The sequence below is a fragment of the Oreochromis niloticus genome, linkage group LG17 (assembly GCF_001858045.2).
Source record: "Oreochromis niloticus isolate F11D_XX linkage group LG17, O_niloticus_UMD_NMBU, whole genome shotgun sequence".
Classification (NCBI taxonomy): Eukaryota; Metazoa; Chordata; class Actinopteri; order Cichliformes; family Cichlidae; genus Oreochromis; species Oreochromis niloticus.
In genome coordinates this window covers 10,634,188-10,648,911 of record NC_031981.2, presented here as the reverse complement: position 1 = coordinate 10,648,911, position 14,724 = coordinate 10,634,188, and the positions used below count along the sequence as shown (strand labels likewise).

General features: G+C 40.8%; 2 protein-coding genes across 6 annotated transcripts in view; one reads left to right on the top strand and one right to left on the bottom strand.

Moving 5' to 3' along the window:
* The window catches only part of cacna2d4a (calcium channel, voltage-dependent, alpha 2/delta subunit 4a), a 103,135-nt gene that overhangs the window by 31,301 nt on the left and 57,110 nt on the right, over positions 1 to 14,724 (top strand). The gene's annotated exons all lie outside the window — the stretch shown is intronic.
* Positions 3,715 to 14,724, bottom strand: part of lrtm2a (leucine-rich repeats and transmembrane domains 2a) — a 28,979-nt gene continuing 17,969 nt past the window's right edge. Inside the window, exons 3-7 of the mRNA XM_019347259.2 lie at positions 10,875 to 11,104; positions 10,222 to 10,347; positions 9,594 to 9,682; positions 8,948 to 9,105; positions 3,715 to 7,814 (exon numbers count right to left, since the gene is read on the bottom strand). Coding sequence (XP_019202804.1) covers positions 7,294 to 7,814; positions 8,948 to 9,105; positions 9,594 to 9,682; positions 10,222 to 10,347; positions 10,875 to 11,104 — 1,124 coding nt within the window. The 3' untranslated portion in view covers positions 3,715 to 7,293. The remainder of the gene's footprint in view (positions 7,815 to 8,947; positions 9,106 to 9,593; positions 9,683 to 10,221; positions 10,348 to 10,874; positions 11,105 to 14,724) is intronic.

The following is a 14,724-nucleotide window of genomic DNA, read 5'->3' as shown; positions in this document are numbered from 1 at the left end:
CTGCCTCCATTTCTGCTGTGACGTTTTAATGGTAGGGTCAGAATTTGGCATGAACAACATGAAAGCATGGATCAGTGGTTCAATGTATCAATGGTTCAGTGTATCAATGGCCTTGTATCAATGGATGCTGGTGATATAATGGCGTGGCAGATATTTTCTTGGTACACTTTGGGCCCCTTAATACCAAATGAGCATTCTTTAAACACCACAGCCTACCTGAGTGTTGATGCTGACCATGTCCACCCCTTTGACCACATTGCACCCATCTTCTGATCTATTTCCAGTAGGATAATGCTACATGTTACAAAGCTCAAACCATTTCAAACAGTTTTTTTGAACTAAGCAGTCCATTCACTGTATTCAAATGACCTCCACAGTCACCATATTTCAATCTAATAGAGCAGCTCTGGGATGTGGTGAAATAGGAGAGTTACATCATGGATGTGCTGCTAACAAATCCAACCCAGTACTGGCAAGGAGTATCTAATAAAGTGTTTTCTGAGTAAATATAATAATCACCATTTCATGGGCACAAAAGTTAAAGTTCGTCACTAGATGCCAAGTCCATCAACTTCTCTCCAAGCTGCAGCAAACTCAGAGGGGATGGCTTTATAAACTTATTGGTATGTGTGTGTCAGGAACACATACACACACCAAGTCTCTCACAAGCACATGACTCAGTGTGTTTCACCCTTTGATGCTCCTCTTTAAATCCTCACATACATCTCTCTTTTCTTACCCTCTGCCTTCCTAAGCTGTCAGATCTGTCTGCCTTCACATCACATTTCTCCTCTCTGTGTTTCCTTTTCTCTTTTCCCTGTCATGTCATTTTTTTCTCATACCCCTTTGCCCTAACTTCCTCTCTACCTTTGTTACTTACTGCAATGGAGAGAGTAACATTCACATAGCAAAATCAAATATTTAGAAGCTGCTTGGTCAAGGAACTCGAGCACATACTCTTAAAGCTGTATTCACTCCTTGTAGCGCATATTATATGCTTATGCATTGTGGAAAATGAGAAAGGTAATGTAAGCACAATGAAAAGACAGAGCAACTTGCACACATGTGCCAAAATAAAAAGAGAAGCACAGAAATGTGAAGACAAATAGTTTGAACTTGTATTTTTCAGTTGATTGGATATATGATGACTTGATCTTCACTTCTGTGTTTCAAATTGCACAAATGTTTGTACCTAATAATGTTGCAAATTACACATTAACTAAAAAAATCCTAAATACAAAATATATTTAGTATTTGCATGACTTTAAGCCAGGGGTGGGCAATCTCAGCCCACGAGGGCCGGTGTCCCTGCAGGTTTTAGATCTCACCTTGGGTCAACACACCTGAATCACATGATTAGTTCGTTACCAGGCCTCTGGAGAACTTCAGGACATGTTGAGGAGCTAATTTAGCCATTTAAATCAGCTGTGTTGGTTCGAGGACAGATCTAAAACCTGCAGGGACACCGGCCCTCGTGGACTGAGATTGCCCACCCCTGCTTTAAGCGTCTAAAAATATTGCAATTCTACTTATAACCACTGAGTGTCAGTGTTTATCTTGACAGAACACAGTCAGTTGTCCATCAGCGTCTCTGTGCATCTTGTGCTCAGCTTTCATGCTCATTTAGTGGCAGATTTAATTTCTTCTTCTTTTATGAAGGCCATGGATTTCCTGTGTCAGAGGCTGATCCAAAATCAGTGCACAGTGACTACAAAAAGACTGTGTTTATACAGTCTGAGGGCTCAGCAATGGATTAGAATATCTCTGTGGCATAAGTGACATGCTGTATGTAAATAAACCTATTCCTACTGACGCAGAGGCAGACTGAGAAAGAGGAGGAAAGAGTGATGAGTGTGGGTAAATAAAAAAAGACAGAGACAGAGGGATGGAGCAGGCAAAGGATAAAGAGAAGACATTTGACATGGAGGAGGAGGAGGAGAGGAGGCAGTGAATAAGGATATAAATGAGCGAGAAAAGGAGGTAAGATCAGGGCGGAGACAAAAAGGACACACAATAGACCAGACTGAGCAAGTGATAAAGAGACAGAGATGAGAGAAGGGAAGGTGAGAAGATTAAAAAATGATAGGAGAAGAAGTGACAAAAAGATAAATTGAGACAAGATAACTGAGAGGGGAATGGACCCAGAGAGAACAATGAAAGGTGAGAGGAAAACGAGGGAAAAGTGTGGGAAAATATATACCTATATTCAGATTAGGATTAGGATTCAACATTATTGTCATTACACATTTAAAAATACAGGGTAATGAAATACAGTTTGCATCTAATCAGAAGTGCAAAGAGCAGTAAGTGCAATAAGAGCAGATTATATACAGTTAAGGGCAGTGTAAAAGGTGGGAATAGTTATGTACAGATTATGTACAAGTAAATTAAGTATACAGATTTTTATATTGCTATACAGATGTACTACAGACAAATGTACAGATGTACTGATGTATACATATGTACAGATCACAGATGAACTGTATAGCATACAGATGTTCTATATTGCTATAGAGAGGAGCAGATAAACAGATGTACTATGAACAAATATACAGATGTGCTACACATATACAGATGTACCGATGTGTGGTAATCTACAGAGTGCTATGACTATAGCTACAGTAGTGGAAGAGTAGCACTCTGAACAGACTATAGGGCTAATAGTGAACAGTGAACAGTGTAAGTACGTACTGTAACAGAGACTATGCTATGTCGGTGTCCTAAACTATAGCAGTACCCAATGTGAGCATACAGTGAATGTTGAGAATGAATGACAGTCATGATCATGGTCATTGGAGGGATAAGGGGGAGGAGGAGTGTAGAAGGTTAAGTGAGTGTGAATGGAAAGGTTCAGCGGGGGACTGAGTTCAGTAGGGTGACAGCTGTGGGGAAGAAACTGGTCCTAAACCTGCTTATTGCAGAGCCTTCTGGAGGGGAGGAGCTGGAGGAGTTTATTGGGAAAATATAGTCCCTGAGAATGATGCATGCCCAGCATAGACACATCTGCTTGTGGACATCCTCAATGGCAGGACGTGTTCGAGTCCCTGTGATGCGTTGGGCGGTTTTCACCACCCGCTGCAGTGCCGTGTGAGTGCTACAGGGCAATGATGAGTGTTTCGGCACTGGCACAGTGGAGGTGGTCTTGAGGGGCGATCGTGGCTCAAGAGTTGGGAGTTCGCCTTGTAATCGGAAGGTTGCAGGTTCGAGCCCCGGCTCGGACAGTCTCGGTCGTTGTGTCCTTGGGCAAGACACTTCACCTACCGCCTACTGGTGTTGGCCAGAAGGGCCGATGGCGCGATATGGCGATATGGCAGCCTCGCTTCTGTCAGCCTGCCCAGGGCAGCTGTGGCTACAACTGTAGCTTGCCTCCACCAGTGTGTGAATGTGTGTGTGAATGGGTGGATGACTGGATGTGTAAAGCGCTTTGGGGTCCCTAGGCGGGACTAGTAAAGCGCTATACAAATACAGGCCATTTACCATTTGAAGCACGCTGGTACTACTGACTGGGCAAGCGACAGGTTAAAGACCCCTGCAAGCTGAAACATATATATCTTATATATATATGAAGGTATAGGCTAATTAATGTGTTTTTGACATTGTATACTTATTCCAACTATATCTACTGAGGAGCTCTTAAATCCAGGATATATTTATTAAATAAGTAGTGCTTATATTCTTTAAAACCTTATATTTAGTCTGAATGCAAATATGACATAGGCGTGATATGTTTTTATTTAAAACAATGCATATTGACTAGGAAATGCTTCATCACCATCTTCATATCATCATTGTCATAATCACAATCATCATAACAACACGACACATGTAGATTTCTGAGCAGTGTAGTCTCAGAGGCCCTTGGTCATCATGGCTGCTGCAGTTTTTACGTAACAAACTAGAATTTATTGTTCTTTATGCACACAGACTATAGGAACAGGATCAAGCTAGCTAAGATACTTAGCTACAAACGACACAAGACCTGCAGACCAGGGGGCGAGAGGACAGTGTTTCTGGATTCATAGACAGAGTTTAGCTTTTGCTTTCGTTATGGCGCTACCTCAGAGTCTCTAAAATTCAAGGTTATATCACACAGTATTTAATGTCAGCATGTGCATCCATGAAGACGTCCACTGTGAAGCTCATTTGGAAATTGCTTTTGCTCAATCGCTTTCTGCATTTTTCAGGTTAGTGAAGCAGCCATTGTTATTAAATTCTGACAAATCTTAAGTTATAATGTACACCCGACTTGTTTTGAACTCTATGATGAGATGCTCTTTCTGGTCATCAGTCAGCTCTCTTGCATCCAGAAGAGCTTGACTTACTTTTTCTGAGCTTTTCCAAATTGTTCTCGTTGTAACTTAAATACATATTGACATAGTTATTATATTGTAAAAACAATCCATTAAAAATAAGCTTGTAGATACAGATTTTGACATCTTTGTAATTGCAATATAGACAGAAAGTATCTTCATAAATGCAAATACTGTTTGCTATTTTAAAATAACTCTGTTTGCACATGATTGAAATATTACCCAAGGATTTCCAGTCGTTCATCATAACAACAACTCTGCCATACTTTGTGAAGTAAAAAGTCCATTCCTAGATGCCTACTTTACCTACCTAAAGAATTCCTGTGATAATATTAGCCTCATCATGGAAATCACTTAATTAGGAAAATTAAACACCTTTTTTGCCTCATTCCAGTTTAAGATTACAGAAGATGCATTGGCAATTCTAAATGAAAATTTGGGAGCATTTAAGGAACATGTAGATGCCAGTCAAAAGGTAGCAGTTATTATTTATAGTACAGTACTTTCCAATCAACATTTGCCATCATATCCAGAGTTTATGTCAGTATATTTAAATGAAACACAGACTTTATTTGTGTGCATGAAATACACGCGCAGGGATATAATTTGGTCCTCCTGGAAATACTAATCCTGTACAAACAGGGCTTAAGTCGGCGTTATGAAAAAATATTTGTAGGAGATAAAGCCACTGCTATTAAATTTAAAAAAAAAAAAAAAAACATGTTAGAGCTCTATGCCAAATGATCCCAACCAGATAAACATTAGGCATAAGCTGGTAAACTCTTTCTATGCTTCTTTCAGAAACCTTACCAGCTAGTCAACACAAATAAACGGAAACAACAAAGAAATGTTACACAGATATTTAAATCTAAAACAGAACATAGCCATTAACACAATAAAACACATACATCATGAATTGATACAGAAAAACCGTAAACGGCTACTTTAAACGATTCTGGATTGTTGGGCCAACACACCATAGAAGACTAGTATAATAATATTTATCTGCATCATACCCAGGTATAAGATAACACACTATTAATATAAGTTTATTCGCAGCCAATCAAAATTGAGAGGGAACGATAGTTTTAGTATGGGAGGGGGAGCTTAAGTTAGTTATTTTACTCTGCTAACTGTAAAATAATAACGTTTACCAGGGCATAGATAGGGATACTCATGACAACACTACGTAAAGAGCAAACAATCAAACCGTTTTTGTGACTGCACTGAGAAACGAGTGTTAATCAAGCGATTCCTCTCAAATTAACGATAATTACGTTTTCTTTTTAAACACAAGGACTCTTTGGCAGTGACATTTTCATGCAACTTCCATTGCATATTGCAGACCGTTCAAGAAAAACAAACAGACAAGACTATGGGAGAAGGGATGCATAAAAGGATGGAGTCTTTAAGGAGTGTGAAAAAAACCTCCTCAAATAGCACTGGATAGAGAAAAAAAAGATAGCGAGATAAAGGGATGAGAAGGAGGAGGGGTAAAAATAGCAGCTTTTTTAGTTTAATCCCTCTTTTTTTAATAATCCCTCCAGGCAATTCATCCATCTTAGAAAGAAAGAGAAGGAGGACATGACGGAAAGAGAGAGGCCAGAGGGAATCTGTTTAGGGAAATAAAGTGCACGAGCCTGAAGTTTGTAGTCTATAGATGAATTTTTGTAGTCCTTGCCAGAAAACCAGGATTCTCAGAGAGTTTTTTTTCATGCCATAGTAGCAAACCTTCACCTCTGATAGGTGAAAGGAGTTTGAAAATGAGTTCAGAACAAAGAGCATTTGCTTTAAAGCAAAGTCTGTGGTCCTTTGGATCTCAGTAACTGTGGTGTAATCTTCCCTGATCCAGAAGCATAGTCCAGGTAACACCAGAACATGGATTTGATCTTTTGATCTGTCCGGACATTTATCATAACCATCTTAAGCATCAAACAAGTAGGAGCTTTTTCTGAAGCAGGTGAATACAGCAAATTCAACATTCCAGTCATATGGTTTAATCCTCCTTGAGCTGATTGATAAGATCCAAGTCTCATGGAACGCTTCAGTTTTGAATACATCCAGGCTCGAATTAGTCCACAGAAGATCCAGAGCAAAAGTGAAGTCTGATCCAAACAGACGAGAGTCCCACTAATGTGATAAATGAATGCTCATCTGTAAATCCAAATGGTTTTCTGTTACATATATCGGATCTAGCCTCAGTATTTTTCCTTTGATAAAGTAGTAGATCGGATTTCCATCTACAAATCGTCTTAATTTTCTATCAGCTCTCCTCATTAATGTCAGTTTCTTTCTTGAGGTCTTGAAGGTCCAGGAGAAATCAGAGGAGGATCAATCCAGGAGAGAGTGAATAGTTCTGTGCTCAGGTCTTGGTTTTTTGAGGGTTTTACTGGCTTTGGAGAGGCTGAGAAGGAGAAGGTTACAGATAAACTGAGAACTGCAGGCTACTTCCTGATACAAGAAATTCTTCTCATATTGGTCCAGTCAATACCGTACAAATTATGAATCCCTGATATCTCAGCCCAGGTTTACAAAAACTGACTCACCATATACCATGAGTGTTCTGTAACTACTTAAATGATATGTTTCATACTGAGAGAGAGGAACCAATTTTTTTCTCCTAGCCAATATACTGGTAAATTCAACTGCAGTAGGTGGCTAGTAGGCGAGTTGGAGGGATGTTTGGGAATGAATACTGCAGTGATAACGGGTCCAAATGGAAGAGAAAATCTGGGAGCAGATAAGGTGTGTGTGTGAGGGAGTATGTTAGAGAGAACGACAGAGTGGAGGAGGTTAAAAATAGAAAAAGAAAGGAAGACAAAAAGTGGGAGAGGTGTCAGTTTGAGAGTCGCAGGGAGAGATACTATAACCGTCTGTGTGTTCAAAACAAGCTCTTCCATCTCTCATCTCTTTGAGCCCTTTTAATTTTCACCCTTTTCATCCCTAAGCCTTTGACGTGCCAAACCCCCATGCCATCACTCCTTTAGGCAACAGAGGAGATCTGTTTCTCATCCCTGTCCTCTCCATCGGCCTCTCCGTCCCCCATTAGCGGTTGCCTCTTCTTTAGCTCTCTCTGGTATTTGGCCATCAGGGAGGCGTAGATACAGCCGTAAGCCGCGGCAGCCACCATCATTATGCAAACAATGCCGCACACCACGCCGGCAATTACAACCGTACCGATGGCGCGCCGCACGCTTACAGGTCGGTAGCGAGAGCGGGTGCAGTCCTGTGGAGCCTCTACACCTGTTCCTCCACTTCCAGTGTTTGAAGAGGAATCATCAGCAGTGCTGCCGCTGCTGTCAGAAACTGGCGTCGACCCGCTGGGATTGAGAGCGTTCCTGCTGCAGGGAGGACCGCCTCCTTGTCCCGAACGAGAACCCTCACCCCCTCCGTTCTCATCTTCGAGTTGGAGGCAGTAGTTGAACATTTCCACCGGAACGCCACGGATGTCTCGCCCACGCAGATCTTTCGGTAGTGTGCACTCCACCGCATCCACCTTCCCCCCTAAATGGAGAGAGACAGAGGTGTAGAGACAGGAGGACAGTGAGAGGTCATTTATAAAACGCCTTATGTCGGTAAAGCACTACCAATTAACGGAAAGCGTGGGAAAGACTTGGTCGGGGGTGGCTGTGCCAACACTGGGATGAGTCATACATCACTTCACAGACACCAAGTTTACTGTGCCCGCAACGCTAGGTTGGAGATAGCCTCAACTAAACTCTTGTATAATTCATGAGATGACATGCCTGGCTTCGGCAAAAAGCGGTAGCGTGTGTAGACAGGAGAAATATCTGAGTCACTAATTCCCACTGGTGGCACGAGGGTACGGGCCTGCAAACACAGTATTCGTATCAAGGTCACATGCTAGAAAGCCATTGATCTGCGTTTTCAGATAGGGCAGGTTACGTGACAGAAACAATAAGATACAAGTGGAGCAAAACAGAAAGACAGAATGAGTATTTAGCCCCCGGATTTTTATCTCAGCCTTTGACAGAAGACTCTTTTACAAACACATCTTTCTCTACAAATATCTCCAGATATTACAGCTGTGCATATATAGTAGTCAACACAGGCTGCTCTCAAGCTTTGTCTTACTTTCTGCAAGACTGCTACTGTCATGATTAAACATTGAGCTATGAAATGTCTTCATGCAATTTATCTGCTCATCTTATGATGTCCAGTGTCCTATGAGGTGTAGTGAACTTAGCAGGAGTTAAGCCCAGCAAAGCAGAAGAGAGCAGAATGAAGCAGAGAGGAGAATAGATCATAAAAGAGAAGAGATGCTTCATTAGCGGGGCAGCTGTGGCCCAAGGCGCTGAGGTGAATGTAGATTTTTACACATGAGGAGAGAGAGCGGAGAGCAGCTGCGGTTATCTGATGTACTAACAGCCCGCAGAGACACGTGGATACAGTACAAGGAAGCGCACAATGAGCGCGGTAATGCGCATTATCACACTGATGCGCTTATATTATACAGCCAGAAGCACGGGGTTGCAGAAATGGAAACAAATACCCAGCCCCATAACCTCTCCTTTCTGCCCGCTCCTTCGTGACCCCATTCAGCCTGTTGTCCTTTTCCCTCAGTTCAAATCAAGCGTAGCCTTTAAAAGTTCTTGTAACATAAATCAGTCAGCCACCTCTGTACAGCAGCCACTCCATCCAGTGTTTGAAATCGCGGAGGTTGCAGTCACATTCCCAGGGGTTATGTCCCAGTTCCAGGTGTTGCAGATTGGCCAGCGGCTCAAATGCTGCCCTTTCCAAACCATGAAGCCTGTTACCTGCTAGGGACAGCCACCTTGGAGTAAAAGTAATAATAATAATAATAGATTAGTAGAATTATATCAGAATAATCGGTGTTGTATGGGTATGTAACGCTTGAAATTGAGGGGAAAAAACAAAACAGAATTATTTACTGAAAATGTTTGGTACTACTACTATCAGTCTTACTGGTTATGTCAACATTGTTGCCTTGGCCTGACTAACACGAGTAGTGCTGCTTAGTTTCTGTGCCAGCTGGTCAGCATAGACAGTTTCCTCAGAAAGGTTTCCAACATTTTCACCATCTTCTATGAAATTACAATAATCTTATAATCTTCTGATTATGTTAACTAAGATCTCTGCGCTCTCCGCCAGGAACATTATCCACGACTCTGACCTTTTAACTGGTGAGGGAATATTACATTGTTCATAATTCTGGATCGTGATCTTACTCTGGTGTTTGGTCCTGTAATTGAGCACCCGATTAAAATCAGTGTAAATGAATGTACGCTGGTGTGCACCTACCTTAGGCTCTGCAACTCATCCAGTAGGCCGAGAGGAACTGTGGACAGACCATTCAATGACAGGTCTAGACTCTGAAGACCGCTCAGACCCTGTAGAAACATCAAAAGCAGGCCTTTGTTTGATGGTTGGGCACTTTTTTTTTTTCACAAAACCCACTGGCTTTACACATCTTTGCCATGTAGCTACTGGCAGCTACTGATTCTAATTTACATTCCCAAGTGAAGTGATGACACAGACTTATCCTACTGACTGTTCTGATTTAGTGGATGAAAGTGCCGGGCAAATGGTTTGTTACTAATTTAACACCTGGACAGGGGCCCAATCTTTTAAGGATAACTGCTCAGGTTGGCTCGATTAAGCACAGCCCGTGAAGTTCAAATCCAGACGCTAAAGCTACAGATTTGTGGTATCAGCTTTGTTTTCTTTTTCAGTCACATACAATACACTGTAATGATTATACATATCACCCAGTACACGGAAGACAAAGACAGGTTTTCCGTGCATTTCAACAGGGAATATTTGAGTGTCCTATGTGATTTATAGTTGGAATAATGCCATTTATTCTGTATTTAGTGAGCAGTGTCGAAGGCTTTACAAAGTATGGTGCTGTGTAATTTAGAGTGCCTACCTGGAAGAGGTCTCTGTCCATTACTGTTAAGGAGTTGTTGTGCAGAGTCAGTCTTGTCAGGTTGGACATGTCTCTGAATAATCCGGCTGGTAAATTATCCAAGTAATTATTGGAGAGGTCCAGCTCCTAAAAAACACATGCAAATTATGCACAATTTAGACACTGGTGGTAGCTGATGATCTTTTTGAGTATTAAAAATAACTTTAACTTTATCTGGCACTTATGTTTAGAATAACTAGTGGTGTTTTGGTGGGGTTGAAAATCTAAATCAATCAAAAACTGCAAACGTTTCACTGTAAGTTAAGCCTTGACAGGAAACAGAAGCAATTACTTGTATCTGATATGGTAAATAAGAGACATTCATAAATAAAGAGCAGCCAAGTGTTGTAACTAATGAGGTTGTATTCACTGCACAGAAACTATCCATCGTTTTGTTGCTGCCAGCCACACTAAATGCAAATTTTTCCTGCAAAACCTTGAAAACGTCAACTTTTTCTTAACTTTTCAGACTGAGAGCAGAGGTTTTCTGCAGTTTTCTCAATATAAGAGCCGCCAGACAATATCACTTATTGTGCTGCACACACAGTGATGAACAACAATGTAACAACAACCCACAACATGTTCCGCTTTGAGGCAAAGAAAAATTTCACAACCTCCAGAGAAGTGAGGTTAGCAAAGGCAGCTGCTCCCAGCGAGGCGAGTTTGTTGTTGGTTAGCAGGAGTGAGCGGCTCCTTGGAGGCAGGAGGTGCAAGGGAGGCAGAGAGGAGAGACCCCGGCCTTTGCAGTCCACCACCAGGCTGTCCGAGGAGCAGAGACAGGGAGGAGGGCAGGAGCAGGCCGGCGGCAGCAATGCAGCTAGGAGGCAGAGGACACAGAGGAAGACTGGGGGAAGAGAGGAGGGAGGAAGCGAAGGAAGGAAAAAACACACTTGTGAATTATTATTTCAATTATGTGTACAACCGGAAGGGACTGGAGGGAAAGTGTAAATTATGATTATGATTTTAATTAGAAAGTAAGTGCAAGAATCATTATCCAGCCTATGGTAAGTGTCTGTGAAATAGCCTCTCAATCTACGACGTTAATAGGAAGTAGAAACAATGATTATCTTTGATGCCGGTGAGGATGTTAAAGTTGTGTCAAATATACAGAACTGCACAGTTTTATGTAGAGAAAGATGTAAAAGAGAATTAAAGAGGGAAGGGAAACAGACTCAGAGAAATGAGGAGAGAGGAAACAACAGCTCAGCCTTAACAAAATACCGTCATGTGCCAGAGGTGCTTTTGCTGTGATGTTTGCTTGATTTTTAATTTCCATGATTTGGAAAGTGCTTTAGAAACTGCACAGAGAATCTGATTCATCGCTGTCTGATTGAAAGTTGCAGAAGAGATTTCCGGTACGAATCTGAGAAATCATGCAAACTTGAAACATGTTCCGCCTGAACTATCACAGCAGAACCAAAACAAGACTCAGACTAGTTACCGTGTCTCTCTTTCCCTTCTCTCTCTGTGTGTTTGTGTGCATCTCATGAGGGAAATCCCCTTTGTTTTATTTCATTTTCAGATCCTTGTTTTCCTGCAGACTACCGTCATTTTGTCATTTCTGCTCATTATCTCTGTTTATTTCTCCTGTTACATCCTTCCTCTTCGTTTCAAGTTTTCCTCACTGTACTTTCTTTTTTTATTACTTCAAACTTTTTTTTTTACTCATTCTTCTTCTCTTTGTTTCTCTGTGTGACCTAACATCTGTCTGTCTCTCTCTCCCTTCAATAATTTTCCCTCTCCCACTTGAGTCTCTTTATCTTTCTCATTCCCTTTCACTCCAAGTCTCTCGGCACTGCTCTGTATTCCCTCAGTGTCTCGTTACAGTGGCTGACTTTCTTTCCATCCAATTGCTTATCGGCACGACTTAGGCTTTATCTCTCTGTGCATGTGTGTGTGTGAGTGTATGTGTGTGTGGGCATGTGTTTGTGTGTTAAGCAGCAACAAAGCGTAATATTAAGAAAACCACTTTGTCTATACTCCAGACACAGACGCAGCACTTTCTACATCCTGACAGGACTCTTTGCTTTGCCACCAGATTTCATCTCTTGCATCATCTGCATATTATTAGCATTTACTTTTTAGCGCACGACTCCTTTTTGCCACGCTAAATCTCGCTCACTCCCTTGTTGTTGTATTATTTTTTTATCTGCTTTGCTTTCTTTCTGATTTTTTTTCTGTCCTTCGGCTGGCTCATAATCAAAGGTTCATTCCCCCTCACCACACACAGTGGCTCAGATGGCATTTATGGCTCTGAATATGACAAATCTCAGTGAAATAGATCTTTGGTTGCCAGACCACATTGCTGAAAAAGAGAAAACAACACGATGAAGGTCAGAAGGTATGAGTGATATGAGTAAGGTAGGAGTGTAATGAAAGTCATATCATTCTTCTAAAGCCGCATTTCTTTCCTCAAGGCTTCTGTATCTCATTAGTGATAAAATATGAAGTTTGTTATGGCGCAGTGAGAAAGAGCATTAATAATATACAGTTTTATTCCTTTTGAACTGGTTCTAAATTGACTTTCAGTGAGGAAGGAAACCAGGAAATTCACTACCAGAAAGGGAACTTCAGCCCAATTAATCTTAAATGAGAAGTCCTTCAAAATGGAATGAAGGGCTGACTGATGCTGAGATAAATGTATTAATGTAACTCAATGGACGCATTTGTAATCTCATGTCAAATTGTTGTATAGTTTATGTGTCTATTGAGCACATACACTAAACGAGGTTTATTCTATAGGATAAACTGCTATAGCAAAAATCATAATCAGTGTATATTCATTCAAAATTTATTTTATTGTCTTTTCTAAAACTTAAACTCTTTAAGCTAAAACTGCAAAGAAAAAAAATGTGCTTGATTTATAACAAAAGCCGAAAACAAAAGCATCATTGTGAAACAGAATTGGCTTTTTATTTGAGTTATTTTTTATTGATAAACTTTAATAGCCTTAAAATGTTACTGATAAAAGCCAAAAACAGATTAAAATTAGATTATTCAGTCAGTTTGCAATATAATTAAAACTACAGCAGTTAAATAGAAGTCAGCACTCAGTAATTTAGAACTGTACTTTTCCTGTTCTAACACTTATCATCCAACAAATATCTTAAAAGGCCTTTTTTAAAGTTATTGCTTCTTGCTTGCCCCTCTTTTCTTTTCAAATCCAAGTAAAAATACCAATTTTTTAGAGAGCATGATTTTTTTTTCTAAGCTTGCTGTTTTCCTCCCCTGCCTGGCTATTCATGTGTTTGCAACCCCTTGGAAAATCTTGTCACCAAGGAAAAATGTACTGTGTGCCACAACCGGTTGCTTAAAGTTGCTGGCTGTCACCGGGTGAAACTGCACCAAATCTTCTTTGCAGTTTCTTCAGATTGCCTTGGCAACTCATATTTTGCATTTTACTCATCAACCTGCTCTGAAAACAAACCCTAACTAACCGCTAACCAGTAGCGAAACACAAACCAGAAACTGACAATGCTGTGACTTACTGCTACTACCAGCACAGGACCACATACCTCTGTGCAACCAGTTTAACGCTAGTGATTGCCGGCAACCTTTAGAAACCAGTCTCCAACCAGTTGCAGAATACACTCTAATAATTTCCAGAGGGTCACTAACCTGTCTCCAGACATGGTCAATGGGACTTTAGCGGTTGATTTCACAGCGACTTTCACCAGCCTCCACCAAACAACTCAGGCAATAGTGGAATACACATTTTTCTCTTATTGCCAGATGGTTTGCTAACTGTTCTTTAGGCCTGTGTGTCTGGGGAGTGATCTTACCAACTTCTGGCCATGTGAAAGTGGTATAGAGTTTCTCATCTAAAAACTTTGCAAGAGAAAATAAAGCTCATTCCCCCATTTTTTTAAATCTTGAATTTCTTAGATGATGGTAGCAATTAAAGTTGTTTCCAAGCAAGAATTGCTATTTAGGTTTTTTAGCTTATTTGTGGACTACTTTCCCTCATTCTTGGTAAATTTAACTAAGCACTTCATTTGTTCCTTTTACATAATTCTGTTAATCATAATATTGTATGATTAAGAGAATTTAGACTTGCACTGGTGCAGAAATAGCCCCTTTTTTCTCACAGTTTCCTTTCCAGACAGAACATGACCTCCCTCACTCAGGACATTGCCCTATTTTACATTCTGATCCAAAGAGCTTCAGCAAGTGAAGGCTGTGCCCTCATAAAAAAGTACTAGTGCTCTAGAACTCTCTCTATCCTACAGTATAATCTTAATCTCTGGGAAAAATTAACTCCACTTCACAAATGGATAAAAGGAGAGATTTTTAAAGTATCCCGAAGCTTCCGGTGCCATCTGACTTTGTAGTGGAAATGCTTTAGAGTGCCAGGCTTTCACTCCAGCAGCTCAGTAGGAATCTAGAAGGCTTTTGCTATGCAGTGGCTTTGAATTTCCCATAACAGGTTGGAGCTATTTGTAAAGGTACAGTAGTGCAGGAGAT